Source organism: Triplophysa rosa, linkage group LG21, assembly GCF_024868665.1.
Source record: "Triplophysa rosa linkage group LG21, Trosa_1v2, whole genome shotgun sequence".
NCBI classification, from domain to species: Eukaryota; Metazoa; Chordata; class Actinopteri; order Cypriniformes; family Nemacheilidae; genus Triplophysa; species Triplophysa rosa.
In genome coordinates, this window is record NC_079910.1 from 8,323,187 (window position 1) to 8,342,866 (window position 19,680).

The 19,680-nt window shown below is 36.6% G+C and overlaps 1 protein-coding gene across 1 annotated transcript; it reads left to right on the forward strand.

Moving 5' to 3' along the window:
* Positions 1-2,421: 2,421 nt before the first annotated feature.
* stat6 (signal transducer and activator of transcription 6, interleukin-4 induced) lies at positions 2,422-18,031 on the forward strand. The gene is made up of 21 exons (XM_057319572.1): positions 2,422-2,552; positions 8,927-9,069; positions 9,162-9,306; positions 9,678-9,761; positions 9,901-10,105; positions 10,309-10,400; positions 10,500-10,648; positions 11,872-12,006; positions 12,188-12,364; positions 13,303-13,390; positions 13,523-13,645; positions 13,737-13,829; positions 13,930-14,133; positions 14,367-14,461; positions 14,548-14,681; positions 15,277-15,426; positions 15,642-15,702; positions 15,798-15,887; positions 15,986-16,006; positions 16,453-16,530; positions 16,659-18,031. The coding sequence occupies exons 2-21, from the start codon at positions 8,939-8,941 to the stop codon at positions 16,723-16,725; spliced, it is 2,322 nt and encodes a 773-aa protein (XP_057175555.1). The 5' UTR covers positions 2,422-2,552; positions 8,927-8,938; the 3' UTR covers positions 16,726-18,031.
* The last annotated feature ends 1,649 nt before the right edge of the window (positions 18,032-19,680 follow it).

A 19,680-nucleotide genomic window follows, 5' to 3' on the forward strand; every position in this document is an offset into this window, starting at 1 on the left:
GAGATCCCTGACACAGGGTGAGTTAAGGCTGCCAGCTGGTAGCAATCAAGTCTATTTAGGAGTCAGGGACACATGGACCCCCAGGGCCAAACCCGTAACTAGCCCAACCCTTAGCCCTTAACCCCCCCCCAAAACCCTCCAGTTACCCAGTTGGGCTGTATTGATTCCAGATGTGTTCCCCAGTACCGCTCAGTGCTGGGTCTTTACCTAAGAGGACCCCGAAATAATTACAACCTCACGAGCTGCATAAAATATGTAAGCATAGCAAACATCTATATAAGCAAACAAGTCGAGGAGTTACAATGGTCAACCAACCAACAATTTTTCCCTCAATTTTATCTATTTATGTTTTTCTGCACAATAAGTTTGTAGACTTTTCAATTGTTTATTTGTTTAATAACACTTTATTTTTTTATATCACAATGTTTACTCATATCATTGTGATATTGGCAAAAGCTTTTAAACATTGTTTTTTATATTTGCCTTTCCATTTTAATGGAGAAGAAAGGGTAAGATCTGTTTATTATTATTAATGTTACATTTTGAAACATCTGGAAATTGTTTGTTATGTTAGAAATTATTCACTCTGTGCAACAATTTGGAACTTTTATTGATAACATTTGTAACTTCAGATTTCATTTTTAGACCTGTCAACTTCTATCAGCGGTAGATTGATCCAGTCAGCTCTGACTTTAAGTTAAAGCTGGGCAAGTAACCAGCCCCTAAAGCGTTACTGCATTCTGCTGACCTATTCCCTCAAACGCAGGCCAAATGTATCATGACCGGACAGGAAATGGGCTCTGATGAGGAATGCCTGAAGCCTGGGACATCCCTGCAGGACCACACTGCAAAAGGTTTTCAGAAGTTGGTATTCACTCTGCAGTGTCATACATTTAGATACAGGCATTATGAAAATTATGTTTTATTATCATTAACAACATTTTGTTTTGTGGAACAAGCTGTATTTTAACAACTTAGTCATGCTCGACTCTCGCGCAATGATCGACTGCCATCTGGTGGTGGTACAACATTACTACAACTTTTGTCTAAACATTTAATTTCGACATGATTAGATTAAATTGTGTGTTACGTAAAAGCCTGTCCTCCTCATATTGTCACATATATGTCTGTAAGTGGCTGGTTAACGTTATCTCTTAAAAGCCACAAATATTGAGAGGAAATAATCCTATTGTATAGTTGCTCTATATTTCTCAACGCTATCGTAAACAAAAAATATAGATCTTGCATATGTGGCTGCAAGACTAAAATGATTCGTAGAAATAACCACGCGGTTTCCCGGTTTTACCGTTTCCTTTAAACTACAATCTGCTCTTGTTCACCTCAGAAAACCCAAGTTGATGAATCACTCAAAATTATATTTTTGATAACATTCACAGTTTAAGTTGTCAGGTTAACTTTTAATTCATTTTTTCTTACATTCCTTCCTGAAATGCATATTCACAAAACGTGTACGTGTCCGTCATTGTATAGTGATGTCGCTGTAATGTTCCTTCAACACTACAGTTACATCACACCACCGCTAAATCGATTTCCTCAGTTTGTATTTCCAGGAACAGGCAGTAAGAAATCATGAAAACCCGAAAGAAACCGAGCTCGTCTGAGAAAACGGAAACACCTTTCGAAACTCCTTACTGGAAATCGAGCGGTTTCGAGCAGAAATGGCGTTGTTTCCCCGCCTACAAGTGACGTCGGCTCTGTTCGACAACTGCGACTCTGCATTTCTGCTGCATTGTTGCGCATCTCAGGCGCGCTGCTGCTGAAGAGGCGTGCCCAGAATGTTGTCTCGGTAGGCAACTCACTAGGTTTTGAGACACAATGACAAACTGTGGATATATTTATCTACGCGGTGTCCCACTTTGAAGACCAACTTTTTAGGGGTGTTACCAAAAAGTGCCTTTCTATTTCGTCACCGATCCGAAGTAGTAGGGAAGAATTGCATTGCCTTAAAATAACATAACATTAACAGCTAAATTATAATTTACATCAACTCTTTTAGCTGCTTTGTATATTGACCCATAAATTGTAAAAAAAACCGACGTGCAACTACATTTATTCTATTTTAATGTTAATTAGGTTGAAGTGAGAAAGCAAAAGAAATCATCACAAAAGTTTTAATTAATTAAATTTATACTGGGTGTTGTTGGGGGTTTTATGGAAACTATAATGGTATCTGTGGGTATAACTGGTAATTCTCTGTTGGTGGAACGCCATTAAACCTTACTGGAATAAATATTTTTGTCACTGATTTAAAGGTATTTGTAATGAAGGCCATTCGATTCTTTTTTATTATTTCATGAAATTTAAATGTCAGAAATAAATAATGTTCTGCATCTTATTGGTAAAACGTGACAGATATACATTTTCCAAAGTTTGGTAAAGTTTTCTAGACACCTGGTGGAGGAGCTGCGTCAGGGTGGACAGTAGGCAGTAACTGTAAAGTGAAAGTAAGTTAAGGAAAAAACAACAAACGCACACGGAAGACGTGGATCGATTACTCTCTGCATGTGTTAAAGAGCTGGCGTCAAAAACAGGTACGTTTATCCCTATTCTGTTATTTGATATATAAACTATAAACTGTACATTTATTGCGACCTTCATTTGTTTATCGTTTAATATTCGTGTGAAAATGTTAGTTTTGTAGTACAGTAGTACACTTTCCTAACGCTTCGATCACTTCTGTACACGAAAGCCCCGCTGGCGAAAGAAACGCGGTAGCTGAACAGAATAAAAATGATCTTGTGATGATGACCTGTTCGGTTAAAATCAATGAAATAGGTTATACTTGTGACAAATGTAACTTACCTTAGCTGTGCCATTACATGTCTCAAACAAAAGGCGCAAAGATGAAAAGATCTGGCCCGAATCTGGCCTGGTTGCTCCATGAAAATGTGAGGGATATTGACTTTATGCAGTCTCGTGTGAATATTTGATTTACAAGTTTACTGTATCTCTCATATGAGTGCTGGTAATATTAATGAAGGATGTTGTATGTCTTAAACATATTTTATTGTGCTAGTCCTTTTTTACGAATGTAATAGGGAAACGTTTTAGTGTAGTAGGGGAAAAACATTTTGTGTGGCATAAACGAGTAGGCTACATAAATTCACGCCCTACTTTCTGTTCCCTATAGGCTGTATGCGGCAGAGTGTAGTCCTGTGTGTGTGTCATTTTGTGTGTTCTAGAGAGGGGTCTGTTTTGTATAAACCCTCTACACTGTTTTTGTAACATTGCTTGTGCAAACTCCAGTCTTACGGATGTACCGTCCGCATGCTGTCATTTTCATAAATATTACATGAAAACTAATGGATGGCTGTTTTGTGGCCTTTCTAAATGCTTCAAACACTCAAATGAGATGCTCACTTCTGTATAAAATATGTTTTAGATTAAGTAGATCATTGTTTGTGTGCTCTAATAGTCATTTACATTAATTTTGGACATTTGAGTGTTGTGAAAAAAGATTATGTGTATACTGCTGATGGACATATTGTTGAATTGGTTAATGGGTACTTTCTGTCAAGCACATATTGACCATGAGTGCATTGCAATGATTCAGTCAATAATATAAATTATGTAACGTGTAGTTACTGTAACAGTACAGTAACATTAAACACACTGGAGACACTGTGGTCTGAAGCCAGTTTGATTGAGCATCATAGTACAGAATAAAGTGTAAGATTAGTCAATTGCTAGTCTAGTCCAGCAGCTTCTTGGGTGTAAGACTGGTTTGCTGTGCCTCATTGTTGTTTACATTTGTTGTTATGAAATCACCCTTTTCCAGCGAATGGGATTGACTCGTAGGATCTCATATGCCCTAGACGTATCATGGAAAGCAAACGGAGACATTTGCTTAAGTATCCTGTTTCTCTGATTCTCGGACTGAGATAAAATCTGACATTTATTGCCTCTGAAGTCTGAAGTTTCAGAGGAGACCTCAGTCTGCTCAGATTAGCCAAATTTAAGCCTAACCACAACTTCTTAAATATTTCTCATCAGATTCCTACAAGACCAAATGACTGTATCTGAACTATGCCATGCAAATTAAAGGGATAGTTCACCCAAAAATAAAAATCCTGTCATAATTTACTCATCCTCAAGTTGTGACAAATATATAAATTTCCTTGTTCTGGTGAACACAAAGAAAGATATTTGGAAGAATGTTTGTAAACACTATTGACAACTAGTCGCTTGTGGCCCAGATCTGTTTGGTTTTCCATCATTCTTCAAAATATCTTTTGAAGAGCAAAGAATATTATGACAGAATTTTCTTTTTTGGGAGCACTATCCCTTTAAATATTTACAGTAGCTCTTCAAGCTTGCTGGAAAAATTTATATTTTATTTACTTGTTTTTTATTGTTATTTTTGATGAAACCATGTTGATACTTAAGGCAACTGAGTGCCGTGAATGCAATAAAGTCAATAGCATCAAATATGTGGAACATATAAAATAGGGTACTGATTTGCTGGAGTATGAATGGTAATAAGGATAATGAAACTTCTAAACATATTAATTATTTCATGCTGTTGTGTTTATTTGACTTGATCTGTGAGGCTGAGCTACATAAACACAAAACTTTTACCAAACCTGTTTTTCATGCAATGCTTCTGGTGTTAGCTGGAAATATAACACCTAACTCAGGACACTGGGCTCATGTTGAATAAAGTATTGTCTCAAATCTGAATTTGTTTAATGGTGACCGAGAATATCCCTTGGTCTAGTAACCTGTTAAACCTAAATCCTTTCATAACTCGCCATAGTTCTCACGATTTTTATGACCTACTAGACGTGAGACAGACATCTGCATACAGATGAAGACATTTTCCACGTGTTGCCTTTCTCAAACATTAGAGCAAATGTGTTTCTGATAAGACGTATTAAGTAAATTAGCCAGAAAAAAAGGAATTGTGGGAATTGTAATTGGAAGAGTCTATGCTTCTTTCTGAAGAATTTTTAAACTACTGATACAGACAATCTGATACCATATACAAAACTGGCTAAATAAATATATACAAATATGCAATGCGATAATGCTTTAATTTTGTCAAATCAATTTGAACTCTTTTATTACTATTCAAAAACTTATATAAACACCACACATTTCACATTCTTTCTTATCATTGATCTTCCACACGTCAGAGCATGTGCTAACATTTCCGTGCCATCTCTCTGCATTAAAACTTTGACTATACATAACATTATGAAGAATTAAAATTATTGACCTAATCTAAAACCATTGCAATATTTTTATAATTTCTATATATTGTGTTGTCCAGTCAAACAATGTAGTTGTATCTTACAAAATATACAAAAAATCTTACTAAATAATAAAAAATACCCACCTTTTGGCTTGTAAACAACCTTGAGGCAAGGTTTGAAACTTTCACTCGAGCATGAAGTTTATTTATTGCCAACTTTCTTTATTAGGTAATATCCAATATTTGAGTACTATAAAAACTTAATTTACGGCCATACAATTTTACAACAGAAACTGACAAGACTGATGAGTAATCACTATATCAGGGTGAATATGTTTAAATTTACCGCCCACATCTTTCTTTTACATTGTGTTGGCTAAGGTACATATTTGAAATGAGCGGTCTAGCTGAGTCACATGAATGTAGGCGGCTATTAAAAGGCTTGACTGGTGCGTCAGATATAAGGTGGGGTGGCACTTCTGTTTTCCTGGTTCTTATTGAGAAATGTCCAGTGGTTATGCTTTTTCGATTAAGTAGTATTCGTTTGTCGTTTACATATTGACGTTTCAATCAACTGATTGGATGTTTGCCTATAGAAATTAAAAATTTAAAGAGTCCAAATCAACTAATTTCGACGAAATGATAGATGTGATCTTATTGTATGATCTTTGTGTTTTCTTAAGTTTGCAGTTTTAAATGCATCCCAAGTTAAATATTAGTTTTGATTAAAAGATATTGTAATACTAAAGCTGTTTAAACTTTGCCCAAGACAAAAGTAAATCTTTATCCAAAGATATATATACAGACAGTATATGTAGTGTTAGGAATAGAGGACATGATGCAGCATGCCTACATACCTTTTGGCACATTTTAGTTTAGGGAATGAGTCTCATCCCTTACAGAAAAGACACATGAATTTCACATGTTTTTTTACATGTTTTTCGCATGTGATCACATGTATACGACATGTGTTTAACATGTGCAAAAAAACACGTGTGATCACATGTGAAATGTGTGTTTTTGGAACATTTTGTTGTGAATTCCATGTGAATTCCCACGTGAAACCCATGGGATAACATGTAAAAACCCATGGGATGACATGTGCAACATGTGGTGACGTGAAGAACATGTGATCACATGTGGAGACATGTCGCATATGTTATCCCATGGGTTTTTACATGTTATCCCATGGGTTTCACGTGGGAATTCACATGGAATTCACACCAAAATGTTCCAAAAACACACATTTCACATGTGATCACATGTGTTTTTTGCACATGTGAATTTCGTGTGTCTTTTCTGTAAGGGATATGCCATGTCTGGCTGTACTGTATGTAACTGCTTTGAGAACACATTTCTAAAGTTGTTCATTCGGTACATGCGTTTATATTTTGTTTATATAAGTGCTTTTGCCTTTGTTAGTCCTCATATTAGCTGCTTGTGTTGTTGACATCATTACTATAATTATCACATTGAACCCGAATATGTTGTGTGTATATGCAAAGTGTAGCATGGCTAATCCATCCACTAAAATGACTAAACTATTATATATCAGTGTAAACAAATGTAAACTATTATATATTAGTGCTGGTTGAGTTGAGTTATTTTGTCCAGCGTCTCGTGGTGTTATTGTTTCTGTCCCTTGTGTTAGTGGGTAGACATACTGTCTCTTCTCTCTTGGTCTCATAAAAGATTGTTCACAAACTCCTCAGAGCTTCTCCTGCGCGTTTTGCTTTAACACAGCCCATTATCATATCATGTGAATTATACAGTATAAAACCTGAAATACAGCTTGTAATGAATTTTTGACCATCCACTGTCCTATATAATAAACAAGATTTCCAAAATAGAAAGATAGTGATAAATAATATTTAGTGTTCTGTAGGGATGAAACAATATTATCAATTTCATGGTATCGCAATAGCAAAATTGTCTCAATATTATTGTGGTCATATAACTGTATGAAATTATAGGTCTTCCGGGCCTTTAACATAGAGAATGTTAAACAATATAGATATTACCTCTGTCAAGGTCCAGCTGGTGCAGTTTTTTATTTTATAATATGGAGTTTTAAGTCATTTGACCTATCTCATACTATACCTCACACCTCAAAGCAACAGTTATATAGAGGATAAAGAGGACAGGATATGACATGGTTAATTTGTAAATCATTGCAATGTTCAATAATTGTTTATTAAACACTTATGGCACTTTTTTCCAAGTGTATTTTTAAATACCGCAATAAATACTGTACCACAGACACTACACCGAGGCAGGGGTCCCCACCATAAGACTTTTTTTTTGGTGGGGGTGGGGGTTAGTCTCGCAATACAATTTATACAAAATACACAATATTTTTGATCATAATATGCATAACTATTTATTAAAACTTACATAAAAGAACAGGCTTTTGTATTGATAAAGAATAATCAGTCCAATGTTGCATAACAAAGAGAGATAATCTACTATTCTTCTTTTAAATGGCTTACTCCAAGTAATACTGGATTTAGAGGGTGACAAAGCAGCAGACCCAAAAGGGCAACTATGGCAAATATACCAGTGGACTACATATAAGGCATTTGAAGATCCGTAAAAGCATGTGACATCAAAAAACACTGAAATTTCTCAAAAACAGTAGAAAATATTCAGATGGCTTTCAGACTCACTGAATGGTATTCAGATTCAGCAGTGGCACAGGAATAATTATTTCATAATGTCTCAGAAAGCAGTGATAAAGGAGCAGTCAGTAACTTCAAATTGACCTGTTTAAGGACCTTTTTATTACTTAAACAGTAGCAAAAGGATGGAAAAATGCTATCAGGCTGTAATGATACTATAGAGATGAGATTAGGTATTATTCAAAGAGTGCAAGACAACTGGGCAAACAGGATATAGTCTTTATAATAGTTCATAAGTTTGTAATTCCGATGTATTTCCTGAAACTTTGCAGCATGTGATAGGCCGTTGGTCTTAGCAGCATGAAAAACAAGTTTTATACAATTCTGAATGGATTAATTTATATATAGCACAGAAACCGCACAACGAGCACTCCCTTTATAATTACTAAAAAGATGTCACTCATCTTCATCGAGATCTCTAGCACCCCAGAACCAGGCCTAATCATAATTTACGCAAGGAATACAAAAGCCCCGACATGGAGTTGATAAATATAGTGGAAAGATATAGAGAGAGAGAAAATTACCCCTCAAAAAAGTATGTAAGAAGCTTCCTCTTCCCGACTGCGAGTGGAGGTTTATTATTCTCCATTTTTTAGCTGAAGTTAGCTTCACCGTAGTGGCGCCAATCAAGCAGTCATGCCAACGATGTCCTGCGCTTAGCGGTCTAAGAGACATGACAACTAGCCCATAAACAAACTTAATATAAATTATTGTAAATATGAATAATTAATTCACAAAATTTACCATATCCATTGCATGAATTTAATCACATTTGTCATTATCATTTTTACTCAAATAAAAATATCCGAGGGACCCCCTAAGTCTATTTTTTACTTCTTATGGGGGTCCCTAATGCATTATGGGGGATCCCGGATCCCCCCCAGCCCCCCTTCAATTCGAGCACTGCACCGAGGTATTATCTTAAAATTAGATTTTGGTATCTGTCTGTTGTTAATTTAGAAATAAGTTAAAAATGAAGAGAGCCATGCCTTTTTAGTGCCGATAACAGGTGTCCTGATATATATTGTTGCAGGTTCTGCAGACAATGGCGTTGTGGGCGCAGATGACCCAGCAATTACAGTACCTGACAACCCAGATGCTGAATGAACTCTATCCAGAAACATTTCCTTTGGACATCAGGCACTACCTGGCCAGCTGGATAGAGGAACAGGGATGGTATGTCACTGACATACACATTATATATATACACACGTATATATTATAACAGTATGAATTGGGTTGTACATCTGTGTTGTTGTTGGATTTAGGGAGAACTTTGACGTAGACAATGTGGAGCAGGAGCCGCAGGCCCGAATGCTGTTGGAACAGATGATACGTTTGCTGCAGGAAGTGGCCTTACAAAACCCTAATGTGGTGGAGAGGGTCAAGCTACAGCATATCAGCAGGAACTTGGTACGTACTGCAAATAGTCCTGACGTTTATAATTATGGCTAGCCGAAAGCTACTGTATCATTTAACATCTGTAGAAATGCTACTGAAAGTACTGTTTGGTTTGATGTAAAACGAAAGTAAAATGAACCACTTCAGAGGATCCACATCATGTGTTGTGTTAGGTGTGTCATTAGAAAGAAATAGTACAGAAGTATTAAAGGAACAGTTCCCAAAATATTTTTGCAAACCTTTCTCAGCTTTATGCTGATCCAAACCAGTGTGGTGAGCAATTATTAATCATGATATGGAAAAATATCTAACTCCATGTTTATTTAATGTGAAGCGGTCTGCTTGTATAATCAATAATATGTAACTAAATGAATGTCTTTCAGAGCATGTTTCAACCACAGCCTCTGCATCTGGTGAGGACAGTACGAGACATGCTGAGGAAAGAAAAAAAATTATTGGCACGGGCGGTAAGAACAAAGCAACATTTCTTTTAATTTGGGACTTATTGGGTAAAAAAGGAACAGAAATCTTAATTTCTTACTGTATGTTATGGGTAATGTATAGTTTTAGTATGTAAATGCTCATGTTTTATATGTTTGTCTATAGGGAATACACCCTAACTTTCAGCACCCGCCCATGCACCAGGGTACTTCAGCTTCCAACGACACCGTGCAACTTCCAAGAGATGATGCTAAAACTGACGTGGACAACCTGGTGCTGAAAGTTTTAGAAATTCAGAACTGCCGTCAAACTCTTTACCAGCTGCAGGAGGAGTTGAACTGGGAAAAACAAGAAGCTGAGTCTGTGCCAGGTAAAAGTCTAAATGGTCAGACTCAAAACTCGAAACACCTGTTTCTCATTTGATATACCCAGTCAAACGTGTAGGATTCTTTACGAGATACAGTTTCATGTAATTATTTGTTAGACGTGCATACAGACACAAGTGCACACATGTTAGCATATCAAAAGTTGATTCTATCCTATCGCCTTGTTTTCGTTTAACCCCTCCAAAAGGACAAAACGACTTGGATCCACAGAATTCGGATAAAGTTGCCCGACAAAACCGCATAAAGCAACTTGAGTTCAACTGTTCCATCTGTGCAAAGGTAAACACTTAAAAAGCACTTGACAGAGAAATACGAAGACGCTGAAAAAGAATGGTTGGAACCTGCGTTTGACCCTGATCCTGTGGCGTGTGTTTACAGAAGCGTCTGCAGCTTCTCCAGGAAGCTGTTTGTGCCCTGGAACAGTGCCAGTCATGTCTTATGCACAGAATTAAGTCGTGGAGATGGGAACAGCACAGAGCAACCATTGGCTTGCATTTCGATGACAACCTCGGCCCTCTGCAGACGTGGTGAGGACCAACTTTACCATTATGAATGTTATCACTTCACTCCTTGTGGTCTGTTTGAGCAAGGGGTTTGGTTTTTATTTACTTTGCCGACTCTATCTCGGATTAAGGGCTTTTAAATGGGCCAATTCTTTTCAAGGTCACAATATTTCTGTTTCTATCGCTACGCCTGTTCTTGCACTTTTTGTCTGTTCAGTTTCTTCTTTAAATCACTTCTTATTTGTTAGTAAACAGTGTCTGAATAATAAAGTGATGAAAATATGGCTTTTAAAATGTGGGGCGGGGAAAAGTTTGTTTAGAGTGGATTTACATCAGCATTTTTCAACACTGTCCTAAACATTCTAATTGAACAAATACTAAGTGAAAAAGTACAGTAATTTTGTCTGGTCATGTGATCTCTGTGTTAAATAAATTAGCTTTTATAAAGATACCGAAATTACTGAATTCTTCATTTAATACATGATTTAATAGTAAAATGTCTCTTCTCAAAGTCATTACGGTCATTCTTTTGTGGCGTAAAACCTTAAATAGGACAAAAATTGCTCAGGGTACAATTTTAACATGACAGGAAGTTGAATAGAAAAATATGTAGTGTCATTTACTCAAATGTAATTTTTTGTAGTGTTATATTGTGTTCAGACCTGTTGTTTTCTTAAAAAAGGAAGATTTGTCTTCATGGTTTGAGTGTTTGGTTACTAAATTGATGTTTCAGGATCTCCGCAGCCAATAATTTGCCACATAAAACACATTGTGGTCAGCAAAAACCATGTGTGCTTGCTACTCAGAAACCATGTGTGCTTGCTACTAGTAAATATGTACTTTTTATGTTCAGGTTGTGATTTAGTATTATGCATTGTGCATTTGTTTATTGTTTACATGAGTGCACTGGACAATTTTTTTTCTCCATTATTCATCATTGGAGTTTGGGTTCCTCGCCACAGCAGAGCAGTGCAGTGTTGGCTTGCTCACCGGGAGACTGCATTTATTTATTTATTCATTTGTTCATTTATTTATTAGATATTATTTATTATAATGATCTTGCTTGGTCTATAAACACCATGCACTGTGCTGTGTTTTACCTTTCTGTGTTTTTCTTATTTGCTCCTGTAAAGCTGCTTTGGAACAATGCACATTGTGAAAAGCGCTATATAAATAAAACTGAATTGAATTGAATACTGTCTATATTGGCATTTGCTTACTTTTATCAACTACTTTTCCGGTTGCAGGTGTGAGCAGTTGCTTGGGGTGAATAGAAATCTAAGACAGGAGGTCATGTTGGTGAAGGAAGACCACAGAGGGGATTTAGAGTTTCACACGCTAGAGGAGAATCTGGAACGTCTTCTCCAAACTCTCATACAGAGGTAACAAATCCATCACATGTCCTGAGAAAAACTCCAGCTTACTGCAGTTTGGTGCCTTGCATCTACAAAAATGGGTTGCCTCAGTTAGACATTACGTAACCAATGACTATCCAATGATTTCAAAACGTCAATGTGTTTTCTCATGGATTAACAATATACTGTCATTGTCTTGGTTACTCAGTTCTTTGGTGGTGGACAAGCAGCCTCCGCAGGTGATTAAAACTCAATCCAAATTTTCCACCACCGTGAGGTATCTGCTGGGAGAGAAGATCGCCCCTGGAAAACCCGTCCTGTTGAAAGCTCAGATTATTACTGAGGCGCAAGCGAGGAACTTGGGTCAACAAGGAATCGTACCCAAGTAAGCATTCTTATCACTGGCACACACAGCAATCTATAATGATAATACACATTATTACACGGCTCGTTGGAATGCTCGATTCTGATTGGCCAGTCGCGACATTTACAGGTTCGTTATTCCCAGATAACAACCTCTCAAAAATCATTTTGACAGGTTTTTTTGACAAATTAAATATATCTTTTAATAACATATATGACATTATATTTACAAATGATTAAACCAAATTGCCTGTCCGTGACATTTGAACATCGTTTCTTACCTTAAAACCGAAAGTAAACAGCTTTTCTTTGTGGAAGGTCTGCATTCGGTAAAAATGAGCTAAAAAATATTTCAAATTCACATTTCATGTCCAGTTTTTTTCTCATGTGGCAAGTAGCCGCGTAATAAGCGGGACAATGCACAAGCAGCCGGCTGTTATCGCGAAATACATTCAATGTATATACAATACATTCTGTACAATGAGGACAGGCGTGCAATATACACGGTTTACACAGTACATACTTTTTATATTGTGTATGATACAATATATACACTAACTGACTGAATTTGCATGTAGATCTTCCGACAAGATTTGTTCACGCAGGAGGTACATACAGATGTATATGAAGACAAAATCTGCTGATACTGAAGCACTTTGCACAGTGTCGTTCACTTTGATCTATGACTCGTCATTGTGTCATAACATTACTTTTGTACTCTTGCCCTATGTTGAAATCTGCCTAGGAGAGCTGTCATGCATGTTACATTTAACAGCCGTTGTTACTGTGCTTAGACATAAAGAGGAAGTGCAGGCACAACCAGATAAGCAAACAGAATCAGGGTTTCAGTTGAGCTGTTAAGCACACACAGGTCATCTAAACATTTACAAAATGAACTTACACTATAAATGATGCAAATGTTTTCAATTAGTGATTATTTGTCTATTTTTTTTCACTCAGTGAAAACGTAGGAGACCTTATTAACAGCACAGCTATATTAGAACACAACACTTCCAGCAAGAGCACGTGTGCCACTTTCAGAAACATGGTGGGTGACGTTGCAAAATTCTGGATTTCACTCATCCCGTCTCTCTGTTGATGTTTTCTTTAATAGTATTTTGTTTTGACTTTGTCATGTTTGTTAAATGGTTCAAAACTCGACTGTTTTTCTCCTCTTTAGTCGATAAGGAAGATTAAACGGGCTGACAGGAAGGGCTCAGAATCAGTGACAGAGGAAAAGTTTGCTCTGCTGTTCACCACAGAATTAACCATCACAGGCTGCGAGAGGCCCTTTAGCATTCAGGTGATTTCAGTATGGAATACTGTACAGTTATGGACTGTTTTTGTCATTAGCTTGTGTGAGCTAACAGACTGATTGTCTTTTCTGCATCCAGACAATCTCTCTTCCTGTGGTTGTAATTGTACATGGTAGTCAGGAAATTAATGCCATGGCAACTGTCGTATGGGACTGTGCCTTCTCTGAGCCTGTAAGTAACACAGGACGTGACACAGAACAGAACTTGTTTCATGTCGTTGACCATTTGCAGCGCACAAACAGAAAGCTTGTGTTTGCTGTGGTGTTTTCAGAACAGAATACCGTTCGTCGTACCCGAACGTGTGCCCTGGAAGCAGATGTGTGATGCTCTGAGCAGTAAGTTCATGTCTGAGGTGCAGACGCAGCGTGCGTTGGACAGATATAATCTTCACTTTCTTGCCCAGAAGATCTTTGACCAACCCGACATCTCGGAGGATTATAGCAACATGCCCGTGTCTTGGGCTCAGTTTAACAAGGTGACACTCACATATCCTGTCTATAATGCTTATATAATCTTATGAAGCCAACATTCCATTCATCCAAATTGCAATTCTGAATCCTGTTTGTGGACTCAAATTGAGTTAAAACGCATATGCAAAAATGACCATATGCAAGGATTTTCTTTCAAGAAGGTTAAATGAGACTTTCTAAGTATGTGAAAGCATGGGTTTGTGTGTTGGTGAGTCAACACTGACTAACTTTATCACAGGAAGTTCTGCCTGGCCGAAACTTCACCTTCTGGCAGTGGTTCGAGGGGGTGATGGATCTCACAAAGAAATGCCTGAAAGAATATTGGAGTGAAGGGTACAGTTGAATAACAGTGACTTTCTTTGCCTTTGTTAGCTAAAGTACCACATTTATTTTGACACTGTCTTTAATTGCCCCTGCAGATTGATCTTTGGCTTCATTGGCAAACAACACCTCCATGTCATTCTGCAGAACAAACCCCATGGAATTTTTCTTCTACGCTTTAGTGATTCAGAGATTGGTGGCATCACCATCGCCTACGTAGGTCCCGGTGATAGTAAGTCTGAAGTCTTTACATTATACTGTATTATATATCTAAACATTGTACTATCCCACAATATAAAATAATATGATGGTAATTATTTTATAATAATAAGAAATATATGTACTGTATAGTAAAGACCTGTACATGTGATTTTTGCTCATATAGTCTGACTAAGCTTTAAAGATCCAATGTGTCATTTTTTGGAGCATCTACTGACAGAAATACAATATTATATACATAACTATGTCTTCAGAGGTGTATTAAGACCTTACATAATGAAGCGTTATGTTTTTATTACCTAAGAATGAGCTATTTCTATCTACATACACAGCAGGTCCCCTTGCGTGGAATTCACCATGTTGTTTCTACAGTAGATTTAAACAGACAAACTGCTCTACAGAGTGCGTCTCGTAAATACGTTCGGCAAAGAAGCGAAAACGTGACAACATCTTAGTGCCACCGTAGTGCTTCGAAAGGGAGGAGTGGAGTGAGCCGTTGGTTGCAATTCGCAATCTCACCAATAGATGCCGCTACATTTCATACACTGGACTTTTAAAAAATGGTTGCAATGTAAATAAGTGTTTTGGTGCATTGTTTTTCTGCCCAGATGGAGGCAGGAGAATCCAGAATATCCAACCCTTTACCAAGAAGGATTTGGACTCAGTTGGACTTGGTGACCGTATACTAGATATTAACTGCATCACTCATGTGTATCCTGACCTGCCAAAACAGGAAGTATTTAAGAAATTTTTTACAGGCAAGTAAACCAGAGTAACCAGATTCTTAAAGATGATGGTTATCATTTTCTTATTTTATGGCAAAACCTGTGTGCACATTTTTGAATAAGGACATTTTATTCAAATTACTAAAATAAAAATGCAATAATTAAAATGAGTAAAATATATGTTGTGCTACACAAAAACCAAAACCTGTTGCAATTTACAAGCTCTATTTTCTCTTGTGCTGACACAGTGCCCTCTCCCCCTCACCCGGACGGATACCTGCCATTTAAACTAACAACAGTAGTAAACCCGTACGTTTATAGATTAAATAAACTAAAACCTCTGTTTGAAAATATGTTTAAAAGGCATTGACAGTGTCTGACACATTGTTTTCTATTATCTTCAGAGGAGATCCTAGCACCTCAAGCCCAAACATGCCACCTCAGACTGATCCCTCACCGGGGCTTTACCACGTGGGCTCTCCCTTCCACAACATGTGTGTATTTGAACAATCACATCTACACTTACAACCACAGACATGTACATTGTTGCAGTGTTTTTATTGTTTGTAAAATACCTTTTTTACCCTCACAGGAACCCGGAAGTTTTCCCACCGTAAGTATAAACTTATAAAGTGCATGAAAACTTGGTCTAAAGTAAGAACATACTTTTAAATTCAGTCTCGCATTAGCACTTGTTACACACACAAATATTGAGTGAAAATGTCAATTCTACTTCCTGTTTCACTATTCACATAGAGAATTAAGTCTTAAAGATGTATTCAGTTTTTAAATGTTAATTCTAACAAGAAAAAAAAGAATCAGGAAGTGCTGCCTGACAAGTGTTGTTTACATCTTGAAAAAGGGTCTATAAATAGAATAGAATAGAATAGAATAGAATAGAATGGAATGGAATTGAATAGAATAGAATGTTTGACAAACATAATTTATTTGACTTATTTTCATTTGTGAAGAAATTGTGAGTGTATAATTTTTCATATATCAGAGTCTCATTGCAATACCAATTTTCAATAACAGTTGTGATTATACTTCACTTCCCAGACATTCCAGCCATGCTACACCTCCATATATGCCAGAGCACACCATGTCTGTTCAAGAACCACTCTTCCCATCAACCATGTAAGTCACAACCATGACCAATGTTTAGTGATACTCTATTAACTCTAATATCATCAGCACTTACCATTGTAACAGTTCTCTACAAACCTGGTAAGTTTTATTTCTCCCTTTCTTTTATTCTGTAACAGGCAATCAAATCCTGTGGATATGGAGGACATGGATCCGATGGACATGATCTTGCAAATTTGTCAATAGACTTATTCTTCACCTCCTATTGGATATAGGTTATCACATGGCTTGGAGCTCCATCCAATGCAAACTGCTTGTCTTACCAAGGTCCCAAAAGGAAATGATAATCTTGTCTATATGGGGATATGTTAGAACAGAAATTTGAGGATTTGTCCTATTGTTTGTATAAAACTAAATGTTACACTCCTACCCACTAGAAAAAACACACTAAACGTATTGCGGTAAAAAAGCAGTGTGTTCATTACTCTGAAATCAAATAGAAAAGATTTGAAGTAAACAGAGGGTTTGCTTAAAAAAGTCATTCCTTAAGTGTCAGTCTCAGGTGGCGAAAGCAGAAAAATGGCAGCATTATAACTGACAAGTGAATCAGGAAGTTCTTTTCTTATTGTGGGAGTATTTTCCATTGTGTGAAGAGGGACCGTATACAGTACATTTAATGTACCAAATAATCTTGTTCTCTCTCTGGTACCGAGTAGAATGTTTAGTTACAATTATCAAAGTTTACTCCTAAAGGGCTTTCAGACAGTTTAACAAAGACAATTCTGGGGAAATTACCAGTATTTTGATCAGGTTGTTTTTAACAAATTATTTATGCAGACAGTACTTTCTGGATTTGGAGTTAAAACTATTTGAATCCCAGCACTCTTGTTTAAAGTTGGTGTTTAGTACCTCCATCCAAGGATTTGTTGTTTAAATCTTAGTTAAGGCCTCACAGTTTTAACACAGTATGAATTCTGCTAATCTGTCTTGTATTTGGTTGTGATTTGCATATTTACAATTGAATATTTAGTATTCTTCTGATAACACAGTCAGGTTAGAACAGAGAAGGTATAATCAAAATGTTATATGAATGTGAGTTTTTCATGTATCTTCTGTTTATTAAGTGGCACAATGATCTGTTTCTCCACATTGATAAGTACTTCTCTGGAAACCTCGTATACATGACTGAGAACCATAAATCATGTGCACAGGGTTTTATGTCTAAATGATGACAAAAGTGTGGATCTCTTCATATACTCTACAGTGTTTTTGTGTGAACCTCTCCTGGTTTTACTCATTAGTGCACTTAAGTCAGCTTTCTTAAAATTCAAATGTAATATAGTTTCTTTCCCATAAACTGTGATTTTACCTTCCAAAAATATATTTTGTAAAATACCAATCTTATATCTGTCAGTGCCAAATTGTTTCTAAAAGGTGCCAGAAGTGAATGTTTGTATTTTTTATAAAAGGGAATATCATCGTTTTTGTTTTGTGTTTTATCAGATGTTAATTAACACATTCTTTTTAATGAATAAAGTAAAAAGGCATTCAGTGTCTTGCCTCAGTATAAAATGTTTCTGGTTTGACCAAAATGATTGTCTCATTCATAAGCCGAAGTTAAAAACCCCCAAAACTCCGTTTTAACATAAACAACTATTAGTAGATAGAAACATTGATAGAAAAATCAATAGTTGTTCATTAAGTTCAAGCACTGTGGCCATATAGCACACTCCAAAATCACACTCATAAAATACTAAAGAGACATTCAGTAGGCTAACTTAAAATGATCATTTATATTAACTAGCTTCAACAGACATTTGAAGTTGAAATGGAAACCCGTACACTTAACATAAGACAACAACAAATGGTATCTGATTTACTTGTAAACATTGACGTTTTTCAGTTGTTTACCATGCCCTTTAAAGGTGACACAGTCAGTGAGGTTGATGGTCTCGATGTTCCATTAGCCAGGTCATGAATCAGAGGAGTTATGGGGGGAAAGTCTAAGAGGAGAGCTGGGTGGAGCATTTATCTTTTTCAGATCCAAATGCTACAACAATATCAATGTGCATTTAATATCCAATGCAACACAAACTAGAAACACCCAGACCTCAGTTTTAGGGGAAAATGTTTGATATACCCTATGAGCTTATGTTCAGAAAATGTCCTAAAACATTGAATAAAAATCTAAATTAAAAATTAATATTGTTCCAACTGCTACTATTATGCCCTGTTGTTTCTTTAACATTTCTGCTCCAATGAGTGAGGTTTTACACTTCACGAAAAAACTACACAAATATTCTCTTGCCTGAGACAAAATGCATTTGCCTACTTGCCTTTTACACACAAAATAACACCAAACCAACTCTATGCATGCAAAAAACAAAACAGAAATCAAACATACTAATGTAATCTAATATTTCCAAAAATGATCGGGAGGGGCAGGGGTTCATCGAGTTTGGTCAAGTAAAACAGTAAAACTAGATTTTATGTTTGTTTTTGAATATTAATGATTGTGAGACTTGGCTTCTTTTTAAGAAACACACACTGGGCCACACTTAAACAATACAACAGTTTAAAACAGACTCATAGTGTGATCCAAATTCAAGATATGTCTCTTTTATCTGTTTAAAGAAGAAAGGCCTTCATTTTGGGATTGGAAAAAACCCTTGATGTGTTGATACAAACACATGGCGGATGGGGGGAAAGGAAGAACTAAACAAGAAATTGTCCGAAAACGCACACCACGCACATGCGCGCACACAACTCCATAATGCAAGACTGCAATTAGAATGTAAACTGTTCCAAAAGTTAATGATATAGCGCATGTGTCACATCTCTGAAATATCAAAGAAACAAACCTGAAATAAAATGAATGTGAAAGATTTCAACACAAACACTATGAAACTGTAACGCATGCACAAGTCCACTTCTAGTGTAGTTCACTCATAGTAGACTAGAAATGACAGATGCCCCTTGCCACCTGATAGGTAGGCACTGACTTGGCCCCTATACCTACCAGTATAGAGCGCAATCCTCAGTGCGAAGTCTTCTTAACCTCATAGTTCTTGGGAAGGGTTCATAGTGTCTTAGTTGCCTTAGGGAGTGTGTTATCCTCCCTAATAAGGCAGACTGAGTTGGTATGTTGTTGGTGTGTCAAGATGAGGTGTGTGAAATCAATGTATGTGTATTTTTCATTAT